The following is a 22893-nucleotide window of genomic DNA, read 5'->3' as shown; positions in this document are numbered from 1 at the left end:
TTGCCTTGGGATCCTAGTGGTGTCCTGTTGCAGTGTCACCCATGCTGCTACACCCACTGCCACCTGAAAGGCCTTGGTAGAAGCTAAGGGGCAGCCTCTCTTGTGTGTCCCTCTGGTCACAGGGAGCTTGCTAGCCGGCATTCCAAAGCTCTGTGACCGCAGGACAGCCACAGCCGACTGTTGGCAGAGTTCTTGAGAGTTAAAAGCTAAGGGAAACTTGCAAAAGTCAACTCTAAACGTGCATTTTGACTTGAATAATCTCATTTCCTAATCTTTTAGCATTTAATCCACAGGTTTGATTTAGATTCAAAAGGATCTTGATCAAGGTAACCAGCACATGGTGATATCCTGTCTCCTAAACTCTTCTGGAATGCTTTTGAAGTTTTCTTTCTACAGCATTTCTTTTATTTGAATTCTGTCCCTCTCTTCTAGGAATGAACTTTTTAAATGATAAACCACTGTTTTGTAACAAGACTTTCATGACTACTGAAAGGAATAACAACAAACATCTTCAACTCTAAAATATTTTTTGTATTTTTACCATGAGGCAGTGCCAGATTTATGAGTAGTAGTCAATAAAGTTCTTAATAATCTTAACTGTTTTAAATGACAATTACTCCAGTTGCAGGAGCCAAAAATGTGGGATTTCAATGATGTGCCTCAAACATGCCCAAACTGTATTATCTGTGTCTGATTTTACACAGGACTCTATCTTCTGCTTGAGCAAAAATTAAATGAAGAGTTATACATACAGATATATGCTTTGTGTAGATGGCCACAACTATTAGTGTTTTGTTGTGCTATTTAAGTTGTATTAAGCTCATGTTCACCAAAATCCACCCGTTTTGTTCACCTTCCTTTCCATTTCTATGTGAAACTGAACAGATCTAAGCAGCACGCAGTTATGTGAGCCTGCAGAACTGGGACTGGCTGCTTCACCTGGCAGAACCGTTGGGATTGCTGGCAATGCAGTAAATAACACCTTCACAGAATCACAGAATCAGGTTGGAAAACCATTCTGAAACCATCAAGTCCAAACAACAACCAATCACTACCTTGTCAACAAGACCATGGCAGTAAGAGCCACATCCAGTTCTTCCTTAAACACCTCGACCACATCCCTGGGCAGCCCATTCTAATGTCTAATCACTCTTTCCATGAGGAAATTCCTCCTAATGTCCAACCTCAATTACACATCTCAGCATCATCATTTACCGTGTAGAACTGAACAATGGGAAGAGACTTTTAGCACCAGATACACCTTCTTTGGATTCCCCTCAGCATCATACATTTATATTCTCACTAAACACTCCCCTCACACAGGAAAGAGCAGCTTCTCTCCTGTAGAACGAGACCTTCGAATTCACTTAGATCACCCGCTGCCAAGCTGTAGAACCAAAACCTCGGTTGCTAATCGCAACCTTCGGTGTTTGAACAGGAACCTCGCAAGCAGCAGCATTGCCTCGCCTACCACTAGCCAGTTAAAAATAAATTTTAAAAGATAACGTTTCTGAGGGCTTGACGGCAGAGGGGGTGCCCCAAGCAGAGGAGTCCACGCCGCCCCTGCGGTGCCCGAGCGCCCCTCGGGCGGCGTACGCTGCAGGTACGGGGCCCCAACACAGGGCACCCGCCGGAGCACGGCCGGGCCCGGAGGCGCCGCAGGAGCGGAGGGGGCCGTGCCGAGCCGGGGCCGGGGCCGCAGCCGCGGCGGAGGCGGCCGCGGGGCGGGACACGGACCCGCCACCCTCACGTCAGCACTCCCCCTTCCCCGGCGGGCTGCCCCGGCCGCGCAGTGCGTTGTGGGAGCGGCTCTGAGATGGCGGCGGCCGCCGCCGGGCTGAGCTGGAGGCGGGTGTCCTCCTTCACGGGGCCGGTGCCACGCTCCCGCCACGGGCACCGCGCGGTCGCCATCCGAGAGTTGCTCATTATCTTCGGCGGCGGCAACGAGGGCATCGCCGACGAGCTGCACGTCTACAACACGGGTGCGCGGGGCGGGGCCCCGCCACGGGGGAGACAGCGGCGGGGCTGTCCCGTCTGCGACCGCCGGTGGCACCGGGCTCCGCACGGCGCGGGGAATCCCCCCCATGCCTCGCGTCTTCCCCCAGCACTGCCCGCGGGGAGCCTGGCCGAGGGGGCGGCGGGCGGGCTGAGGAGCTGCCCAGAGCCGAAATGGCGGGGAAAATATGCCTGGGCCAGGGGTCTTCCGTGGGGTAGTGCTGCGCCCTCGCTGGTGCTGCGGGGTTGGTTCTCCTTGCTGGGGAAAAGCGACCGGGAGGATCACGGCTGCTCTGCTGTCCCCGACCGTCGCGCAGGGATGTGGAGCCTCTTCCCTGGCAGGTCGCGGCTGAATGGCGGCAGGCGGGATTAGTCCCTACGAGTGTCCGGATCCCCCGCCTCCTTCCCTCTGGTGGCGGCAGCTCACGAGAACCGAATGCCCTGGAATGGGAATCTTGTTTGGAAAACTGAACGTGTTGGCATCGGGAGCCTTTCCAAACAGGAAGCTGTCCAAGACCGATTTTATTTGTGAAAGATCAGATGCCCAAATAGTTACTGTACTGAATGCTGGATGAGGCTGGAAAACTTGTGTGTGTAATTTCAGGGCTTAGGCCGAGACGGGGGAGTTCAGTGACTGATCTGTGCTTCTCAGTCAGACAGTGTTGGCTGCTTGAGGTTTTTCTAGGCCGATTTTTCCGGATCTTCAAGACCTACTATGCTTGAATCAGATTTCTGACGGGAGAACGAAAAAAATCTCTTAACCTTTCTGTTCTGACAAGTAATCCAAAGAAAACTCTTAACATAGTTATGCCATCGGAACAGAGGTTCTGACAAGTGCCTTTTGAGTGAGTCTTATAATGACTTGGTTTTTTTCTTCCCAGACTTGCTGCTTAAGGTGTTTCCCCTTTGCAGCAGTGACAAAAAGCATCATGACTTAGTTGCTCCAGTTTCTGGATGAGTGCTTGGCCGCAACTGACCTTTTTTATTCTGGGGTTAAGATGCAGGGTTATGACCTGAACTGCCCGAGTGTGGGATATCATCCATGGCCCTTGCTGTGCATGTGATGATTTTTGAGGAGCTGGCACACACTGAGAGCATCTTAATCCCCTGCAGCAACGTTCACTGGAAGCTTCTAATTTCCTGCTTCTCCTCTTCATGGTCGTAAAATGTGTAGGAAAAAGAAGACATTGTCCCCTGTAATTCTTAAATTTCAGAACAGTTTAGGCACCACTTTGCTGCTGCTGGATCAGACAGTCTCAGTTCCTTTTTCTCAACTCTGTTCCTCTCCTCTCCCACTCTGTGGATATTAAAATGAGTCTCAGAACAGTGTAATTAGTTTTTGAATAGGGTTATTAAGTCCAGGCACAGTGCCATGCTGCTGTAGCTCTAATAATTCTGTTTCTAGAGCTAGCTCCCTCTGAGTTAGTGTGGTTATCTCTTTTGTGTGAAACTGCACTTGTGTTCCTCATTAGCCTCTATTCTTGGCAAGTGACTGACTTAATTACAGTGACCTCATGGGCTCATTCATATACTGGGTAACACTGGTTTGATAGAGGTCTTTGCTTTTCTTGTCATTAAAAAAAATAAGAATTAATTTAAAACTTAGTGTGAAGCAAATAACCGTAGTTGTCTGCAGGTAAAAGGTAATTCTTTAGAAAGCAGAGGTGTTTAAAAATACATGTTTCAGTGTTGGAAATATTTTTCTAATCTATTTTTCTGGGTTTTGGCTTTTTATTTCCTACAATAGTTACGAATCAATGGTTCCTTCCTGCTGTTAGGGGAGATATTCCTCCAGGCTGTGCAGCACATGGATTTGTTTGTGATGGTACCAGAATACTAGTTTTTGGAGGAATGGTTGAATATGGAAGATACAGCAATGATTTATATGAATTGCAGGTAGGAAATGTATGATTATGTTTTGATTTTCAGGACTACTATATTTATCTGTTTATGAAGAAACACATTTTATTTTACCAACTGCAGAAGAAAGTTAGATGATCTTTGCTTTTCAGAAGATTTTTTCCATCTTAAGAATCTGAAGTTTATTCTAAATAACTTTGAAATAGAGACTTTCATCTAGTCTAAATTAAGTGTAATATATTCAATATTTTATTAAGGTTAGCTCTTACATATCCTTTTTAATGAGTGTCCTAAGAAAAGCTCAGCATTCCCTTAAAAATAATTCAGAAAATATATAAGTGTTAATATTATATGAATTCTATCTGTTATGACAGACTATCAATGATATTATTTTAAAATAATTTTTTTTGTCTTCAAGGCAAGTCGATGGCTCTGGAAAAAAGTAAAACCTCAAGCTCCTTCAAATGGATCACCACCCTGTCCTCGGCTTGGCCACAGCTTTTCTTTGTATGGTAACAAGTGCTATTTATTTGGTGGCCTGGCAAATGAAAGTGAAGATTCAAATAATAATGTTCCCAGGTATGCTGATTTGTTTTTGAATTTAATGCTTTAAAAACAAATTACTTGATTTAACAGCTTTGAAAAGGAACATTCTAGGCAGGCTGTCCTGCACACCAAGTGCTCAAAGTTGGATTATTTGTGCAGTGAAGGGGTTACATGTGAAGAAGGTTAAGTATTCCTTTTGCTAATCCCACAATATGGAACACTGAGTGACAGCTTTGACACTTTTGTAGGGCAACCTGAGTAGGCTTTTGTATTTCTCCTGGTATTTTGGGTGATGTTTCTAAGAATGGCTTGTTTGTTAGAATTACCTCAATCAGCAGAGTCTCATGAGTCATCAGGGACTTAGATGGATGTTTCTTCTGTATTGCTGTGAAAAACAGTTATAAATTCATCTGGAAATTTTTTTACTATAGCAGCTGAAGTTGCCATTATTGTAAGAAACTGTGTTAGAATGCTGAAGTTTTATATCGACATTCACCTGCAGCTCAGAGCACTTATATCCACTGAGCTATAAACTGGCAATTTCAAGCTCAGTAAACAAAAGGTATCTGGTGGGAATGCCAAGATTCGAAGACCATTATCTAAAAATAACTTGCCGATAGATTCAGCAACAAATGGCTAATTGTGTGTTGGCCAGCCTGAAGACACAAGAAAACAACAGCTTCTCACCTTCATTGCTTTAAGAGTTGCAGAAGTTTCTCTCTAATACCTCTTGTCATCATGTATTTCCCACTGCTTTGCGGTTTATTGTGTGTCCGTATGTAGCAATTTTTGCAATAAATGTTGTTTTCATGTTTCTTTTATGTAATACAGTGTATCAAATAAGAGCATGTTTTATCAGAGGCAACAAGTTATAACTGTTAATTTTTTTTTTAAATCCACTTTGAATTCAGATTTGGTACTGCCCACAATGTATCAAATATTTTGAGAGTTTAGAACTCTGCACCCTCCCAAGACAGAAGTTTGTAATACCTGGAAGTAGTCAGGGTTTAAAGTGCACTTGTTGTCATGCTTATAAGTGAGTTTTTCATACTTTGACAATAATACTCTAGATATTTAAATGATTTCTATGAACTGGAGCTGCAACATGGGTCTGGTGTGGTCGGCTGGAGTATTCCTGTGACCAAAGGAATCTTGCCATCTCCCCGAGAATCTCACACAGCCATAGTGTACTGCAGAAAAGATGTGGGAAGCCCAAAGATGTATATTTTTGGAGGCATGTGTGGCTGTCGGCTTAATGATCTCTGGGAACTTGACATAGGTGAGTTGGTTTGCCAGCAGAAGTCAGTGCTTACTGGCTGAGGGGAAAAAATACGGTATAGAATGGTTAATGGCAGGCTGTGGTGCAGATATTATTGAGACTGACACCATAGTGTTAACCTTTTGTAATATTTGGAATTAAATAGATTGTTTGCATATATTATCCTCACTAATTATGAGTACTACATGACGCAGATACCATAGTCTTTAAAACACTCTAAAGAAGCCAAGTTGAATAACCATAATGAAACCATAATTTATGTTTTTGATAAACACTTAGTTTGTCAGTATTTCCCGTGTTTTTTTAAAAAGAAGTTCCAAGTGCTTGTTATTGCACCCTTTTTCTAAAAGTAGCCATTTTAAAAAGGTGAAATTTAGCTTTGCTGGGTATTAGAGGTAGGTTTCCTCCTAAAATGCAGGTAGTGAAATATGTAGCAACAAGATTTTTTTTTTTTTGAGAATTTTTTTCTCTTTCTTTTAGAAACCATGACCTGGTCAAGACCAGAAACCAAAGGGACGGTACCACTTCCTCGCAGTCTCCATACGGCCAATGTAATAGGAAACAAGTATGTCTGTTGTTAAAAGCTCAACTCTAGAAAGGTATACCTAGTAGGGGAATGATGATGCTTATCCACTACTGTATACTCAGTATAAACATCAGCCCTGTAGAGTAGTTTTCTTCTGCTGTTTCAGTGCCACTGTTAACTCAAGGGTAGAAGTCCGTCAGTGTTTCCATCCAGCAGGACAATCTGCCCAAGCCACCAGCAGCTTTCTGGGCTTCTTGGAGCACCTGTGTGCATTCTGGGGCAGCCTCAGCTGGGCTTGAGCTCTGTCAGGAGTAAGCTTCAGTGCTGCTATGTGTGTGACACAGATTAGGTAGCTATACAAAAAAACTTCTCAAAGAGTGAAACTAGTTCCAGGCAAAACTATTCCCTGCTTCTTCTGCAGTCTGTCCCTCATTACTCTGCTTCTTGCCAATATGGTTTGTTTTGGCAGGTAGCATTGATAAAATGGATTTTTAAATGTGGGTTTCAGTCCGTTTTGTATCAATTTACAAGCTGGCATGAGGAGAAAGAGGCAAGGGAGTAAAGAAGTATGAAAGCTTTATATCCTCTGATCCAACAGCTTAGCTTTTTATTATTTACTTAAAATGTCAGTAGTTTGTAGCCTGCATTATATTTTTAAATTTTAATATCTGAATTATATAAAAATTTAATATGATGCTATGATGCCAGTCGTCTTGTTTTAGCCTGACTTTCTGAGGGCTCTGCAGTAAAGGATTGTAGAAATTCTGTTGTACGTGTGGTATTTTTGGAGAGCGTTAGTAGTTTGATGGTTTGCTAAACCTTACAGTATTGACTGCTGTTTCTAGGAAGTTGTTTGAGAAGTTTCTGGGACTTTTTTGTGTGGTTGCATTTTTCAATCAGTCAGCTTACTTAGAAATTTCAGGAGGTAGATGTCCGCCTCAGTACTTCATAAAGACAGTAGATACAGATAAAATTTGCTGTGAATGAGAACTGTAACACACTGGAAATTTTCCTTTTTGTCCTAGTTTGAAAGAGCCCATGCAACACATCTAGCTGTTAATTGGTGTTTCTTTTCTTTTCTTTTTCCCTCTTCCCTCTTTTTCTGTATTTCAGAATGTATGTTTTTGGTGGATGGGTTCCACAGTCAGCAGGAGGTAAAATTTCTGGTCCTGATGGTGAATGGAAATGCACCGGTTCTTTTTCTTATCTTAATTTGGGTAAGTGTTTCTTTCTTTCTGGAAGTAGGTATTTTGAATTAATATTTTCTTAACAGAGTAGAGTAACTATTTTGAAGACATTGAGAAATGTTTAGGATACATAGTTGTAATCCTGGCTGACTGAAAAAGTTGCCAGTTTTTTGCACATTACTTGAAAATAAATATTTTAATTATTATTTTTCTTTGAAGATTTAGCAGGTTTGCTTTTTCAAATCTTTGTTAATACAACTTTAATGCTAAGTAATGTAAATATTCCTTCATTTATAGAAGAACACAGGAGACAGATTCTGAAATGAGGTTTCTCTAAGCATGTTAGTACTATCCCTGAATTCTCAATTTCTGATCTATTTGCCTGAGAGAGATAACCAGAGGTCAGACTTCAGCCTGTATGAATTGATTTTATCTTGCACACTAATTGGAAAGTGACTGTCTCTTCATAATATTTCCATTTTAAATGCAGCTGTCTATAAAAAAGAGAGGTGATTTATTTTCATTTTTTTCTGAGCAGTTAAGTGTGTTAACATCTTTATTTCTTGTTTTGGAGATCATCTAGAAACTAAATGCTTTGAGTTTCATTTACTAGATACCACAGAATGGATAGGTCTGATCTCAGATTGCCAGGAGGACAAAAGTAACTTGTTACCAGGGCCAAGAGCAGGACACTGTGCTGTAGCTGTTGGCACTCGTCTGTATATCTGGAGTGGTAGAGATGGTTACAGAAAAGCTTGGAACAATCAAGTTTGCTGCAAAGATCTTTGGTACCTTGATACTGGTGAGTCAGAAATAAATAAGAGACTTGTACTATGATATGTGTTTTATTAACATATGGAAAGCTTGCATGACTGATGAGCAAACTTGAAGAGTATTTACATTTTAAAAATGGTTTTTAAATCATGCTTTACTGCTGGTTGTTTGAAGGCTATTACTTAAAATAAAAAAAAAATAGGAAGGCTTGTTTAAAGCCTCTGAAAAAAATTTGTGCTAAATTCTGCACTGCATGCCATAGTCAGTTGATACAAGACGCTAAAGGCTGTTTTGCCTAAACTCAGGGTTCCTGGCCTCTTTTTAGTGATCTTTTCTGCTACTGCTTACTTTTTTCACCAAATCCCATCTCTTGGGATCATTGCTGCTGCTGCTTCCTCATCTCTCGGACTGCAAAAAGATGCTCTTCAATCTAAGAAAGGACCAAATTGTTCCTGAGGATGAAGGGAATTCTGGAGACTAATCATTCATTAGTAGCTGCATTGATAGTAGGACACTGAGTTGGGAAAGAGGGAATTAGAATAGAACTTTTTTTTTCCTGTTTCATTTTTCCCTCCAAAAATGAAAAATAGCGGGGGAGGGGTGCACTTAGGACTGCAGCCTGGTCAGGCATAGAGGCACGTGAGAGGAGCAAGCCATTGGCTAGTCATGTCCAGGTTTCAGCCTGTGCAGAAGAAGTTAAAGCTCACTTCAGCTACACAGAGCAAGCAAAAAGGAAGCAAAAAGAAAGAGGAAAAATTTGTGAATTAGAGGAATATGTAAAGCTTTAGGAGCCAAAGAGCTACCTGCAGCGTTTCAGGAAAGCACAAGGATCTGCTCTCTCTGTAATCCCTACAGTGATGTAGCTACAACTTAAAGGCCTACTGGCAGCAGAAGAACCATTAAAAACAAAGCATAAAAACTGGAGCATTTCTGAACACTCTGAAAAGACACTTTGTAATTCTCTGTCTTGACTTGCCCCCTTTGACAGTGGTTTCTTGTTGAGTATATGTTCGTATATATTGTACATTAGTGAAAAAGGAGCGACTGATTTTACTTGCAATATACAGCTATTTAATAAACTGGTAGGGGAAGGCAATTTCTAACATGCCATCTGTGTTTTATTGGTTTCCTGTAGAGAGACCTCTAGCACCATCACAGGTACAGCTGATCAGAGCTACAACCAACTCTTTTCAATTGAAGTGGGATGAAGTACCTACAGTTGAAGGATACCTTCTTCAATTACATGCTGACTCACCAGTGCCACTGGTGGCTGGAACTCCTGGTGCTGGCATTCCTGAGACATCAGTGCTGAGTTCACAAGGTAGCAGTCAGATGCCATTACACTAATGTTCGTGCACAGGTGGACTGGAGGGTTGCATAAGTAATAAATATGAGTTTTGTTTTTTAAAGAACCATTCTGTGAGAGAGAGACCCTGTTTCTTTGGTTATTCTACAAATGCCTGCATCATAATTATGGCAAACTCCCCTTTAACTTGTTTCTGCTGGTTTTGGCCAGCTATCTGAATTATGAAGATATTTGTAGAATTCTAGGCACAAGTTGAGAAAGGAAACAGTGAGGAAGGGATTACATCTGACTATTTAGCCATACAGTTTCATTTCAGACTTACAATAAAGTTTTCCTTCAGGCAATTTTGGCCTCCCTTTTTCTTACTGAAATAGGTTAAAACCATCATAATATTAAGTTTTGCAGAACTGATGGGAATTTGCTTTTGTTTACCTGCAAGGTGGCTGTTCTCTTCATCAGAGTTTGCAATCAGTGCCTAGCATCCCTTATGCAGAAATGAAGGTGGATCATCCCAGCCAAACAAATAATCTCATTCCTAATAACGTAAGTGTAAGCTGAAAAATGCTTCAGTGTCAAAACAGTGTGATAAGGTAGTGAACTGCCAAAATGTTTCTCAGTTTCAAAACTCCCTGCATACTTTTTAGGTCTTAGAAAAGAAAAAAAAAGCAAATAAAAAAAAAGAAAGACACCTGCTGAAGTAGTTGTCTGTTTTCTTACATACTTCTTGCTTTTATGATTGAGATGCAATCTTTCAAGACCTCTTCTTGTTAATGCAGAAGAGAATTGCAGCTGTATTGTCTTCCACAGTGCCAACTGTGAGTCTGACACGAATAGGAGTACTATTCATTCTCAGAATGCTGGTGACATTATGTGGGAAGCAAAAAGAATAAGGCATATTCCTTCTTTGTTAGTCTAGTTTAGTTTTATGCTAGTCTGCTTATTTGTAAGTTCCTACAGCAAGTTAAATCCAGTTATTATCTGTGGTGTGCAGTTGTATGTGTTCCTCTGTTCCACCAATTTAACAGAAATAGTGAGGACAAACTCTGGCTAAAGGATCTCGTTTCTAGAACTTTAAACCATTTCTTAGTTGTGTAAAGTCTGAGATCTGTATGGGATCCATAATGTATTCCTGGAGAAAACACATGTAGAAATACCATAAATTTCACTAAGAGTAGAAATATCTCAAGTACATGTCAGGAAAGCGAAGGTTGAAAGCCTAATTGTAATTTTCCCCATTGCCCAAAGTCCCTCCAGTAGACTAAATATTTTATACACAGCAATGAAATGCCATGTAATGATAAAATTTACTGTGAGTCTTCCAAGTCAACTCAGTGTTTGAGTCTTTGTTTTATAATGACTAAGATAAAGATTGAGAGATTGATTTCTTGGTCTAATTTAAAGTACTAGAAGGAATTATTGGAGGAGTTTATATTGTTGTTTATGAGCAAGCATTTTCATGCCATGTTTGCAATTGAAATTTCTGAACTTTGCATTGTAACATTAACAAATGTGTTGTTTTGGTTAGGTCCGAGTTGCCCTTTCATCCAGTTCAAAAGTAGAAGGAAAAGAAAAGGTTGCAGCACCTGAAAACAAGGTTACACAGAAGAGTATGAAAAACCACACAGATGCTACAGGATTCAAAGAATTAAATGCCCCTTCTCTTTTGCCTGTTTGTACTTCTTCAAGTAAGATGACTATAGGAAAAAAAATAGAGGAAAAAAAAAGTGAGAGTTAAAATTAATCTCAAAAACATAAAATAAGATTGTTTCTGTCTTGTAGTTTAAAATTATTTAAAGAGTCCTTTGTAGTTTAAGAAACCCAACTTGTGTTAGTTATTACTGAACGTATTTTTAGAAGATACAAAGAAAATTGAAAACTTGTTTGAAGTGTTGCAAGGTACGGGAAATTCTCAATATATTCATTGTTATGATGGACAATCTCTCTAAACATAAATAGCCATTTTTAGCATCAAGTAAAAAGGGACAGACAACATTTTACAACATTATGGTGATAGTAACTTCAAACTCCAACACTGTGTCTGTCTCTTAGCTATTGGCTGATGTAAAATTTCAGGCAATGTAGAGACAAGCATGTTTCTCTCTGACTGTAGAGGAAGTAAAAGATCGCAAGGCTCTGATTTATGCATGTCACTGAAGTACCTTAAGTTCAGTGTAGTGAATCCAGGCTTAATCATCTGATCTGTTTATATTTGATCTCAATGTATTTTATAGGTAGTTGGATTTTTATTTTCTTCACCGTGTAATTTAATTAAATGAGGAAGTGTTGGTTCTTATTGCTAAGTGAGAAACAGACTTCTACAGGGGTTAATCTTAAATTGTGTGTGATACTGATTTGTGTGGATGCTTTATTTTAGTAGGGTTTTTTCCTCTAATTAATTTTTTTGTAACCAAATACATAAAAAACAGCAAACTTAAAATAACTGTTAACATACACCTGTTTATGACTGTGGAGACAGACTCCCGTTAATTTATAAACCTAAAGGAAGCATTAGCAATCAATATAATCAGATCTGTTCTAACCTAATTCTGAGCTAAATTCAGGCTTTATATGAAAATAAATCCATTAGATCAAGTTGAGATTTGGTGTGTTATCAATATTGAATTCTTGCTAATATTTTCTTCTTTTTTAAGGTGCTCAGACATCACCAAATGTAGCTGAATTACATGACTTGGACAAACAAAGTGTAAATCCTGATTCTTCTGTAACGAGTAATGTTTCCAGCACACAAACTATGGTAACCCAGCAGGCTGTTAAAACTGAGTCATCAAGTACAAATGGGGCAGTTGTTAAAGATGAAACTTCACTAACAACATTCAATTCAAAATCTGAAGGTTTGAAATGTGTTTCACATACTGTATTTTGAGCCATATATTTCTAAAGCCATCAGAGTTCCTATAGTGTGGTGGGATTCCTGTCTTGAGTAGTACCTGGGATGTAGATAGGGCTTTGGGCATTGAAGACCTTGTGCAGCCTGGATTTATACATCTTTTAAAATTAGGATTTTCCTTCTATGCATTTGTAAATCATCCTGTTTCCTATAGGTGACAAATCTTCATTTATGCAGAGGTCTGTTTTCTAAATATCAGGGGTAGCCTGTTTTGCTGCTCATTGCACATTAATTTTCATTCAGTGCTTGTCTATTTAGTCAGCAAAAGACTAAAATGGTAACCTTGGATAATTTTGACTTTAAGCAACTGACCTCTGTAATAAATGTGGCCAGCTCACTGCTGGTCTAATGTGCTGGCCTCTTCATAGGCTGCTGGAAATAACCAAAATAAGCAGCAATGCAGAACATAAACAGGTAGTTTTTCACGGTTTGTTTTTGACAAAATCCACAGGCAGTGCTTGTTATTGTTTTGAGTGTTAGCTAAAGAACTGTATTCTCATATTGATGTGTGATTTTTACCAAGCAGTATTTTGTTTTAAGAGCAGAACCCAGGAACACAAGTATAGAATACTAACACTCCCATGTGTTACTCATGTGCTTAATCTTTTTTTTTTCTTTAAAGATTCCATTTTAAATTTAATGAATGCTCTGCTCCCATTTGTTAAGGTTGTTTACAGTTTAACTGCTTATGTTCAGAATTCAAACTGTATCGATGTCAGAAAAAATGCAATCAAATTAAGAATTCACACTTAGACTATTCATACAATGTCCCCAGTATGTGCCTCAATCTGGTATTTAGATTATTTGTTCACAAATATATTATATTGATTTCCTAATGCTGTCACTTTTTAGGATTTTCTGAGTCCTGCCTTCTGTTTGTATTATCTGTAGCAGCCTCCGGTGCCAGACTTTCAGAATTGTTCTGAATTTGATAGAATTTGATAGAAGGCAGAATTAGTTTGTGTTATAAATAGAACTGCATACGAAAAAAGTCTGAGACATTCTTGTGCAACAAATATTTGTAAATGGCTATTGAGGTCAACTTTCATACTCTGTGGGTTTTGTATTAAATTTTTTCTATTGCTTATGTTTTTAAGATTTCATGTTTTGTTTTTAGCTGCTGAAACTGCTTATGTCACGCCTTCAACAAGGGTCAGTACTGGACAGACAAATGATTCACACTCTTCTGTAAGTCTGAAAAAGTATTATCAAATTGCTTTACCTATTGTTCTGTTGATTAGTTGTAAGGGCTCTTCTGTTTTCCTTTTATTATATTTTTGAAAGAAAAGCAGTGTTTATTTTGAGCTTGGAGTGAATAATACAGGGGTAAACATTTCTGTTGTAAAACTAATTGCATTGTGTGGGTTAGATGTGAATCTAAGTTTTGTAGTTGGGAGGAGATCCAAGTTCATGTTTCAGCTGTTGAATCGTTTTCATCAACTGGCACAGTGGAATGGTCTCTGCTGCATGATGTGCAAATATAAAAAGTTTTCCTGTATGCACAACTGAATTTAGAATGAAGTATGTATTAAATCAGACTAGTGTTAGCTGCTGATTCTATAGATTTAAATGTAACTGAACTGACATCTTGATGTTTTTCCCTAGAGGAGATGGGGACTGACTATGCAAGCTGTAAATACTGCCTGAAAAAGTAAATGCTTCCTATTTCACCTGCTTACAACTTAATACACAAACCCAAGGTGCCACTGTTGCCACCAAAAGCGAGGAACTAAGGATGGGGAGAAGCAGCTGCTGCCAAAGGGTGGGGTGCTTTTGCCAAGAGCAGCTGCAGCTCCTGCCCCATTTCCATGCTAGCAGGATCTGTGCCAGGCACCTGACTGTGCAAGTGCTCTCCCTGGTGCCTGGAGACCAGCAAGAAAGCCAGTTTGTCTTACTGGGTCAGTCAGGAGCAGTTTGCATGCCCTCCATCCCCACGGCCCCCTGCCACAGCAGAAGGCTGTTCTCAGCTGCAGGCGAGTTCCACAGTGCCTGAGAAAGAGCACCTGTGGGGCTGAGCTACAGCTGAGCCCTAGGGGGAGCTGCTGATGTTGGACCACCTTGGGAAACTTCTTGACCTCTGCAAGTCAAGATCTTCTCTCAACTACATGCTGCTACAGACACCTAGTTCTACAGATTTAAGCTTCTTCCCTGCCCCATTCAGAATATCAGATGCGACATCCCAGCTGTTACTTCTTAAATGACAGACTGTGTCATAAATGTATAAGAACCAGTTGGTTTTGCACAGTATTTTAATAATACATGCATATTCATTTGAAGTATAGGAAGTAATACTGGTATAAAAGGGGGTTGTCTATTACATATACTAGAGGCTTGACATTTTTTTCCATGGCATTGACATGTGGGTAATCTACATGATGTGTTCTTCAAATACTAGAGAGCTCCCCAGAGGCTGCCAGTGCCGGTGAAAACCAGGGACCGCCGGTGGTATGATGTGGGAATTTTTAAGAACAACAGTGCTGTGGTGAGCCAGTTCTACTTGCTGCCAGAGGAAACACTGAACATCAATAGCAAGGTAGCTGCTGCTTCTCTGATATAACTTGCATATACCTATTACAGAATTTGTTGCTTATATAGTTCACAACAAAATATGGGATTTTCTAATACTGCAGCAGAATCTGGTGCTTGTAGGAGTTGTATTTTATGACCAGTATTTCTTCATGTATTTTTCTCACCTTTTTTTACTATTTCCTAAACTAGATTAATTTCCTTTGTTATTTATGTATGATAATACAAAATATCTTATTTTGCTATTGCTTATTCTTTTTTTATTTCTTGCCTTAGAAAACAATTTTAAACTTATAAATTTTCAAGCCAGTAAAATTCTTAAAAGCTAAAACCCCCACAATTTCTTAATATGTTATTTCAGTCCAGCATTGAAATGTTTCAGTTTCTTCTCTATTCCCAGAATCTTTGCATAAAAATGTTAAAGACATTAGTAAGACATAGGCTAGACTGTTTAAAAAGAGTAGATCTGGAACTGTACTGGCTTTTCTATTAGATCTTTCTAACTTACTATTTGGTACATGTAAGTGGATACATGAAAATTATGAGTGTGAAACTCGAAAAAGTGTAACAGTTTTGACAGTAAAAGTGTAAATTAGTGATGTCCTCATTAACTAGAAACAAAAATTGTGTCTTCTTGAGACAAAAACAAAAAAAAAACTAAAGCCTTCCTTTGCAAGCACTTCACTATATATATTCTATGTCTTAGTTTTAAAGAGCACAGTACATTATGCAGTGTTTACATTAATTGTGGTTCTTTTACATTATTCAGTAGGAAAATAGTTCCACTGTAAGGATCAGTGATGCATCAATGCATATTTTAATAATGGAAGTATGGTAGCACATAATGTTTCAGAAAGCTGTTTGTTACTAAGTTACTGGGTGTTTCCTTAAAAACATTTTGATTACCTACACAGCTCCTAATGTTAGAAATAACTGCTTTTGAAATAAAAATATTTTTTAGGACAGAAGATTATGTTAATTAAATCATAACTTTTGTAGTTGTAAATGCTACTTTGTTTTAACTTTCCTGAGTAAAAATAACCACAAGGTACAGTTTAATTTAAATGACTGAAAAAATGGGATATCATTTGGTCTAGACATGTAGTCTTACTTTGCATATTACATCAGCTGTTTTGATGTGAAATACTGTCAGTCAAAATCTTTTCTTAAATTCTGATGTAAGTACAGCAGTATTAAATAGATTTCAGTTTCAATTAAACTTTATTAATCTCAGTTTAACACTTTTTAGGCTAATTGTGTTTATAATATTTTAAAAATTACCACAAATGTTGCTTTATTTTCAGATGGAAGGTGCAGATGTACCAGACTACAGATTACTAAAGAAACAAGATCTGTTTCCAGGCACAGTGTACAGATTCAGAGTTGCTGCAATTAATGGCTGTGGTGTCGGGCCTTTCAGTAAAATCAGTGAATTCAAGACGTGCATTCCAGGTTTTCCTGGAGCTCCTTCAACAGTCAAAATCACCAAGGTGAGAAATAGAGGTTATTCTGATTCTGGTTCTGATGTGTGAAATTCTCGTTGCCAGTGTAATCTCAGAGCTCTTAGTTATTGTTAGTTTTATTTTTAAGTTAAAATTGTCATACAAAATAGTGTCCAAAGGTTACTTAGTTAACTCTGCTCAATATTTCTTTAAGAAATTTGCTAAAAAGAATTCTTTTAAGAGCTAAATAGTTTCCCCATGATTTTCTAGTGTTGGATCATTAAATCTATAGGGGCTTACCACACTTCTTAAAAAAAAGTCAAAAGACATCCTTATCTCCAGAGTGGTGGTGATAGGTTAGAATTTTCACATAATCTTTAGAATTTGGTGGGTTTTTTGTATTATTGTTTAGATATTTACGGTTAGCTACATACTGTCATACGTTTCTCTCTTTCTTTAGAATGTAGACTGTATTCATCTTTCTTGGGAGCCTCCTGCTTCACCCTCTGGAAATATTTTAGAATATTCTGCCTACTTAGCCATCCGTTCCACGCAACTACAAGAAAATCCAAGTCAACTTGTATTTATGAGGATATACTGTGGTCTTAAAACATCTTGCATAGTGACTGCTGCCCAGCTTTCCAGTGCACACGTGGATTACACCTCCCGGCCTGCCATAGTGTTCAGGATTTCAGCCAAGAATGAGAGAGGCTACGGCCCAGCCACACAGGTTCGGTGGCTCCAAGGTAAAGTCACTGTCACACACAGCATTTGAGTGGAGCAGGAGCTGTGCATTTCTTCCAGAACCAACACAGCACTGCATGTGAACTGCTTGAAATGTTAGTTTGTTCCTTATGGGAGTTTTATGCAATTCTAGTTGTTGCTTCTGAATAATTCAGGGTTTTTTTCAGTCTTTTCACCTTCCTGAATGGAAAAAAAATTCCATCAGGTGATGTCAGGTGCATTTTTGTGATGCATATACACTTTAAAATCTGTGTTAGAGCCAGAAAAAGTTTTGTCATCTTGTTCCTGGGCTTGAATTCGTACAGGTTCATGATGATTTGGGGATGGGAATGGATCCACTGAAACTAAAATTAGTGTTAGCCTGGTCAGTTTTGGCCTGCCTTATAAGTAAGCCAATATGGGGTATCAAGTTTTGCCAGCTTCTCATCCTGCTCCTTGCCGTTTCTGGATTAGCTTTGTTGGGAGCTGGCTTTGCTCAGCAAGAGGTACTGTGGGCACAGAGGAAGGTAGGAAAGGCAGAGTGCCCATCCCCTTGGGCAGCAAGGAACTGTGGTGGAGGGGTAGCTGATCTCAGCTGCTGGACTGGGACCCACCTGTTGAATGCTCCACTGCTTGGTTTCTAATATGTGCTTTTCTAAGATGGGGAGTAACAATGAAGAAGTTGTCTTCTGTGAAGTTCAGTATTTCAGTGCTATTTTAACACTTTATTTGGTAGGGGTTTTGACCATTACCTATATCCTACAACTTTGAAATAGTGTCTGTTTGAAAATGTTTGAGTGTGTACACCATGTGAAATTATGAAACATTTAACAATGTCTCCTTTGCTTTGCAGATATGAAAACATCAGGCTCAAAGTAGAAATTACTTAATAAATCTCAATTTTCAAATGTAGTGTTTAATGTAACTCTTGTACTATTTGTAAATGCTACAAATATTTTATTTTTGCATTGTTTTTATCTTAAAAATATATAACCTTTTTTACGTTTGACACATCGATGTTGTAGAGCCTTGCTCAGGTATGAGTATCTTACAGAAAACATATCCAAGATGGTGGGGTGGAGGATTGCTCTCTGTCCAGCAGCTCTTTTTGGCAGTGATAAGTTAAAATGTAAAGAACACAGAGTTTCAAATCAAAAATTAATAAAACAATTGGCACAAGTAGTAGTGTTTGAGGTAGAGTCCCCAGGATTGCCACAGATCTTGCATAGATAATTCATAAGATTTGGGATATGAGCAAATTCTGTTTGGTTTCCATTCCCTATATCACATTCTTCATTCTGGTGCCTGAGTACAAGGCAAAAATTTCCAGATACTATATAGTAACTTAAAACGTATAACTATTTTAATATATACTTTTTTTTTGCAAAGAAATGATTTTTTCTACTATTTGTAACAAATATCTTAGTCTTGAAAAATATCCCCTGAAAATTTAAAAGGAAAAAGATAAACTTATCCATTGCTCTTATTACAAAAAACATAAATTCATTGTAAATGCACTACTATTACTTAAAATTATCATTTTGTAGTTGTACAAATCTTAAACTTGTAAATACCAGTGTTTACAAGAGACCTTTCTGGTCTTGTATTAAAACATCCATGAGATTTATTACCTTTTTTTTTTTTAATCCATATGCTTTGCTTTTAGCATATGCTTGCTTTTTGCACTAATAATAACTTACCTCATTCCTGTGTTAGTAATCACTTCAGTTGCTTCCATAATGTTTCTGTAAAACTTCAATCTGAAAATTTTAACCAAAGTTTGGAATACATGGTAAGCAATTTTGCACACATTATATGGCAACTTTCAACATATTTATTCCAGTTAATCTTCTTAAGTGCTTGTTTGCTTTACCAATATATTCTGCCAATCAAGTTCAGTAACTCCCTTTTACTATGCATCTTTTACATTAACTAGCTAGCTGATAAAATCAACAAGCATTACTTCTAGGAATAGGTTCATCCATTCCTATGGGAAAAGAGAAAAATTGTTCACAATAGTAAAATAAAGGTAAACATTTTAAATGCTATTTATGTATCTGTATATAAAACTATGTTTACCAAAGTGTAGAGGCTGAGTTGGACAAGGTCACTAGGTGAATAGATTGAGGCACCTAAATAAGATTTATTTTAAAATAAAATCTAAATTATTTACTGTGCAATGAAGTTTATACTTTGCACTTTAATTTTGCCCCAAATGCCAAAAGATTATACATCAAAGTAGAATTTCTTGCCTCTTCCAGTAAAATTTGTGTTAAGAACATTTGTAAAGATATAAACTAAAATCAATAATGTGCCTGGTTTGGTGGGAGAAGTATCACTAAAATAGTAAAGATTTAGCAGCTCAAATCTCCCAGAGGAGATTTAACAGCCAAGTGTTGGCTGCCCTGAGAATCAAGGTTATAAGGAAGTGCTGGTACAGCCTTAAGTTATCGCAATGCATCACATGCTCCAATAGCATCAAGAAAGTGCTAGGGACCATAAATGGCTATAATAGTGTTAATTGTGGCTCAGGAGTAACACACGTGGTTTGACTCCAGAGAAGAATCATGTTTTTATGACAATGACAGCTACTCCAGTTTCACTTTAAACAGTGTTTATAGTATGAATGTATAGGACTTTTCCTGAAGTTAACTGGCTTTAAGATATTTGTGTTTTAATGGCCCATTTCGTCAGGTAGGATCTCACTACCAATACTGTCTGATAACAAAAGTACCATACAAATGAACTGTCTACTAGAAGAATAGAACTTGGATTTTCTTATTAGTACTGTGAAAGAAGCCTTTAGAGAAAATACTTGTGGCTTTGATTTTGTTGGTTGATAGCTGTGATTGTAGAGTTGTTATTTAAGAATAAAACCTGTTGGGTGTGTCTGGGTGGAGTTTTTTTGCACTTGGTTTCACATGCTTTGCACAATTTCTTTTTTCAGTGGGTGTGTTATGACTACCAAAGGGTAAAACTGTGGCGTTTTCAATGAAAGTATAATTTCCTTGTGAGTGTGCTTTCTTCAGCTGACTTGACATAAGATGTCACTTTTTCTTTTTTGTCCAAGTTGGGTAACGTTGAATATTGATCATATGCAACTCTTCAGTTGCTTACACTTTTACTTTAAACTGAAATTGTGGTACACACTGTAAAATACACTTTTTGGTCTGTTTTTAGAACTGAATTTATAATGTCTAAATCCCACCTGTTTGCCTATCAACTAGATATCAGACAAATATTGATTGTTTGATTTTAAAGTTTAGAAGATTGTTGACACCAGCTCTTTGAGACTCCATGTTATCCATTTATTTCAGATACTGCTGAAGGACATGCAACAGAAGCTGAAATCTAGCAGATTACTATATCCATATTGTAGAAATGTCTATGTTTACTGAACTTCTTAGGGAGGTTGTGACTGTGTAAGCATAGAACAGTTGTGCCAGTTATGGCAGGCACTGCTACAATTTCATCTTCAGAATGTTCTTGTGAAAGTGGAAATGAAGTGAACAATAACTTAAACTTTGTGTTTTCAAAGTAATTATAGCAATATCTTTTGAATGTAGTTTGGAGTAGAGCACATGATCTTGCCATAAACTCTGAAGATGTAGTAAGTATTACTGTTGTTATCTGATTATTTCAGGATAGCGAATTTGATGTGAACTTAATCTTACAGCCTGTTACTTCATGACCTCTACAAGGAAATTGACATTTTGTACAATACAAGTTGATTAGTCTTATTTTGAAGCATTGTTTGTTCTTTGTAATAAAGTGGTTGTCCTATCAAACACATTGTTAATACTGAAGTGTGTCTGTTTTTTCAGAGGTGTATGTGTACAAACTTGGAATTTCTGATGCAGACAGTCAATTTCTCAAATTGGGGAAGAGGGTTTAATGATAAGCACTGTCATAGTACTATTACTCTTCCATAAATATTGTCTCCTAAGTTAATTCTTGGTTACCTCATGAGCTTTTCCCTAGTTGAGGTCTCCAGTATCACTGCTCCACCTTCTACAGTTGCTGTACACTGACCATTACTTTACTCCCATGCCTTTGTGCCTTGCAGGCTGTGGCCTCTGAACTGAAATTCTGACATTACTTCCCGTGTCCATACAGGGGTCACTGTTGCTGACAATGAGTCACAAAGAGTTTGGTGTTGCTTTGTTGCAGTTTGTTAAAAAGATGTGTGAGCACAAAGTCTGCTCAGAAGGCTCCTAAAAAGGATTTGAATTGTGTTCATGTCCGCAAGAAGTGGGGGAGCAGAAAGGAGCAAATGAACTGAAAGATCTACTGGATTGTTTCTAGATCTCCTTAAGAGACTTCACATGATAAACTGCTGAAAGCTGTCTGCTACAGATTGATTCCTTCTTTGTGTTCCTAGCTATCATAATAATGGTTGTTGTCTTGTTATTTATGATGCTTGCATTAGTGGAAAACAAATGGGAAGGCCTAAAACATCAGTGAAGAATCCTCTTGTGCTGTTTTCGTTCTGTTAATAAGATTTTAAGAGTAGGAGTTATTTTCTCTTGAAGGCAAATTTGAATTTGCTGTATGAATTTATCTTATAAACAACTCTGATTTATTTTTTCTTTGTTGCATTATTTGGTCCCTAGGATATTTTTATAATATTTCCAGTGAGCTAAACATCAAGGCTTTTATTCTGTGGCTTCCAGTTCTGACACTGAAGGATTTCCTGATTCTCAGGACAGGGGTGGAGCACTGATTGTTGGCACTGTATGGGCAATGGGTTCCTCCTTCTGTTAAAAATAGTGAAATCTTCATTTTGAGGTGTTTGCCATTGGTCTGGAAGTGGAGATCCCTTTTATTAGAATTTCAACGAGTCAGCTTGAAGTATCAGGAAGATGAGCTTAAAATAATTCCTCTTGATCCATAGAGTCTTTAAGATACTGCACCTCCAGCACTTTCCCCAGAGAGGAAATCCCTGTGATGTGGGGTAGGTGGGGGTAGGGTGGGCATCCAGCTGAATACTAGCACAAATGATTGGTGGTGGGGCTCAGCCAGAGAATGTCTAGCACCTGCAGCCCCTGGAAGGGGAGTTAGGATGGCAGGAAGGCCCAAGAGATCCATGCAAGCTACTGGGCCCCTTGGTCTTACTCGCTCCTTATATGTGCCTCATGCTAAGTGGTGAAAATCTGGCATCTATAAATGCGGTCAATTTCAACTGGGTCTGTTCCCTACGTTCTTCAAAAGCCTGAAGTATTTAATGTATTTGTTGGGTTTACAGTCCTGACAGGAACAACAAAAATATCTCAGATTGGGAGTGGGCATAGTTTGCTGTCGTTGGTTTTGTTTTGGGGTAGGGTTTTTTTGTTTTTTAGGGGTTTTTTGTTTGTTTGCTTGTTTTGGGGGGTTTGTTTGTTTTGGTTTTTGGTGGTTGTTGTTTGTTTTTTTTTTTTTTTGAGGGGATTCTTGCCTCTAACAAGCATCTGCTTTTAATATCTGATGTAATTGCTAAGTTGGTACAGCAGCTCCTTAAAATGAAAACTTAGGCTTGGATGTGGTATCTTCAAAGAGAAAAAGAGATTAAGCATTTCATTGTGTCCTAGCATTCAGAATTATTTCTGTATCTGTTGAAATTATAAAATACTGTTCTCCACACATGGAAGTTATCAATATACAGTTATTTCAAAGCAATTCTTAAAAGAGGCACACTGGCTATATGCCATTTTAGAAGGTTTAAAACCTTTTACAAGGTCCAAAATGTTGGTTTATTTGTATCCTCTTATTTTTTTGTTTCCATTCACTCATTTAAATGTTTAACTGCCTTTTAGAGTAACCATCAGTCTTGCATGCAGTGCTG

The 22893-nt window shown here is 38.4% G+C and overlaps 1 protein-coding gene and 1 long non-coding RNA gene across 5 annotated transcripts in view; one reads left to right on the top strand and one right to left on the bottom strand.

Moving 5' to 3' along the window:
- LOC132073036 (uncharacterized) overlaps positions 1 to 22893 on the bottom strand; it is a 165015-nt gene that overhangs the window by 30465 nt on the left and 111657 nt on the right. The gene's annotated exons all lie outside the window — the stretch shown is intronic.
- On the top strand, positions 1801 to 20864 carry HCFC2 (host cell factor C2). 4 transcript variants are annotated; one of them, XM_059472049.1, is made up of 16 exons: positions 1801 to 1982; positions 3743 to 3891; positions 4274 to 4434; positions 5472 to 5680; positions 6161 to 6245; positions 7320 to 7423; positions 8007 to 8195; positions 9303 to 9488; positions 9913 to 10016; positions 10999 to 11158; positions 12125 to 12325; positions 13499 to 13569; positions 14777 to 14914; positions 16212 to 16397; positions 16810 to 17095; positions 17926 to 20864. In XM_059472049.1, the coding sequence occupies exons 1-16, from the start codon at positions 1817 to 1819 to the stop codon at positions 17949 to 17951; spliced, it is 2421 nt and encodes an 806-aa protein (XP_059328032.1). In that variant the 5' UTR covers positions 1801 to 1816; the 3' UTR covers positions 17952 to 20864. The 4 variants fall into 4 exon arrangements, with proteins under 4 accessions (XP_059328032.1, XP_059328030.1, XP_059328031.1 ...); XM_059472047.1 differs by having other exon boundaries at positions 10999 to 11197; XM_059472048.1 differs by having other exon boundaries at positions 16810 to 20864.

This window comes from Ammospiza nelsoni, chromosome 5 (assembly GCF_027579445.1).
Source record: "Ammospiza nelsoni isolate bAmmNel1 chromosome 5, bAmmNel1.pri, whole genome shotgun sequence".
NCBI classification, from domain to species: Eukaryota; Metazoa; Chordata; class Aves; order Passeriformes; family Passerellidae; genus Ammospiza; species Ammospiza nelsoni.
This window is presented reverse-complemented; position numbering and strand designations above follow the sequence as displayed.

What these genes read in the sequence shown, in the direction of transcription:
- HCFC2 (XM_059472046.1), top strand. Translation starts at nt 1,817, where the DNA reads ATGGCGGCGGCCGCCGCCGGGCTGAGCTGGAGGCGGGTGTCCTCCTTC. An exon ending in TCTTTGGTACCTTGATACTG is followed by an intron (nt 8,196 to 9,302) that starts GTGAGTCAGAAA and finishes GGTTTCCTGTAG; the next exon opens with AGAGACCTCTAGCACCATCA. An exon ending in CAAATGATTCACACTCTTCT is followed by an intron (nt 13,570 to 14,776) that starts GTAAGTCTGAAA and finishes TTCAAATACTAG; the next exon opens with AGAGCTCCCCAGAGGCTGCC.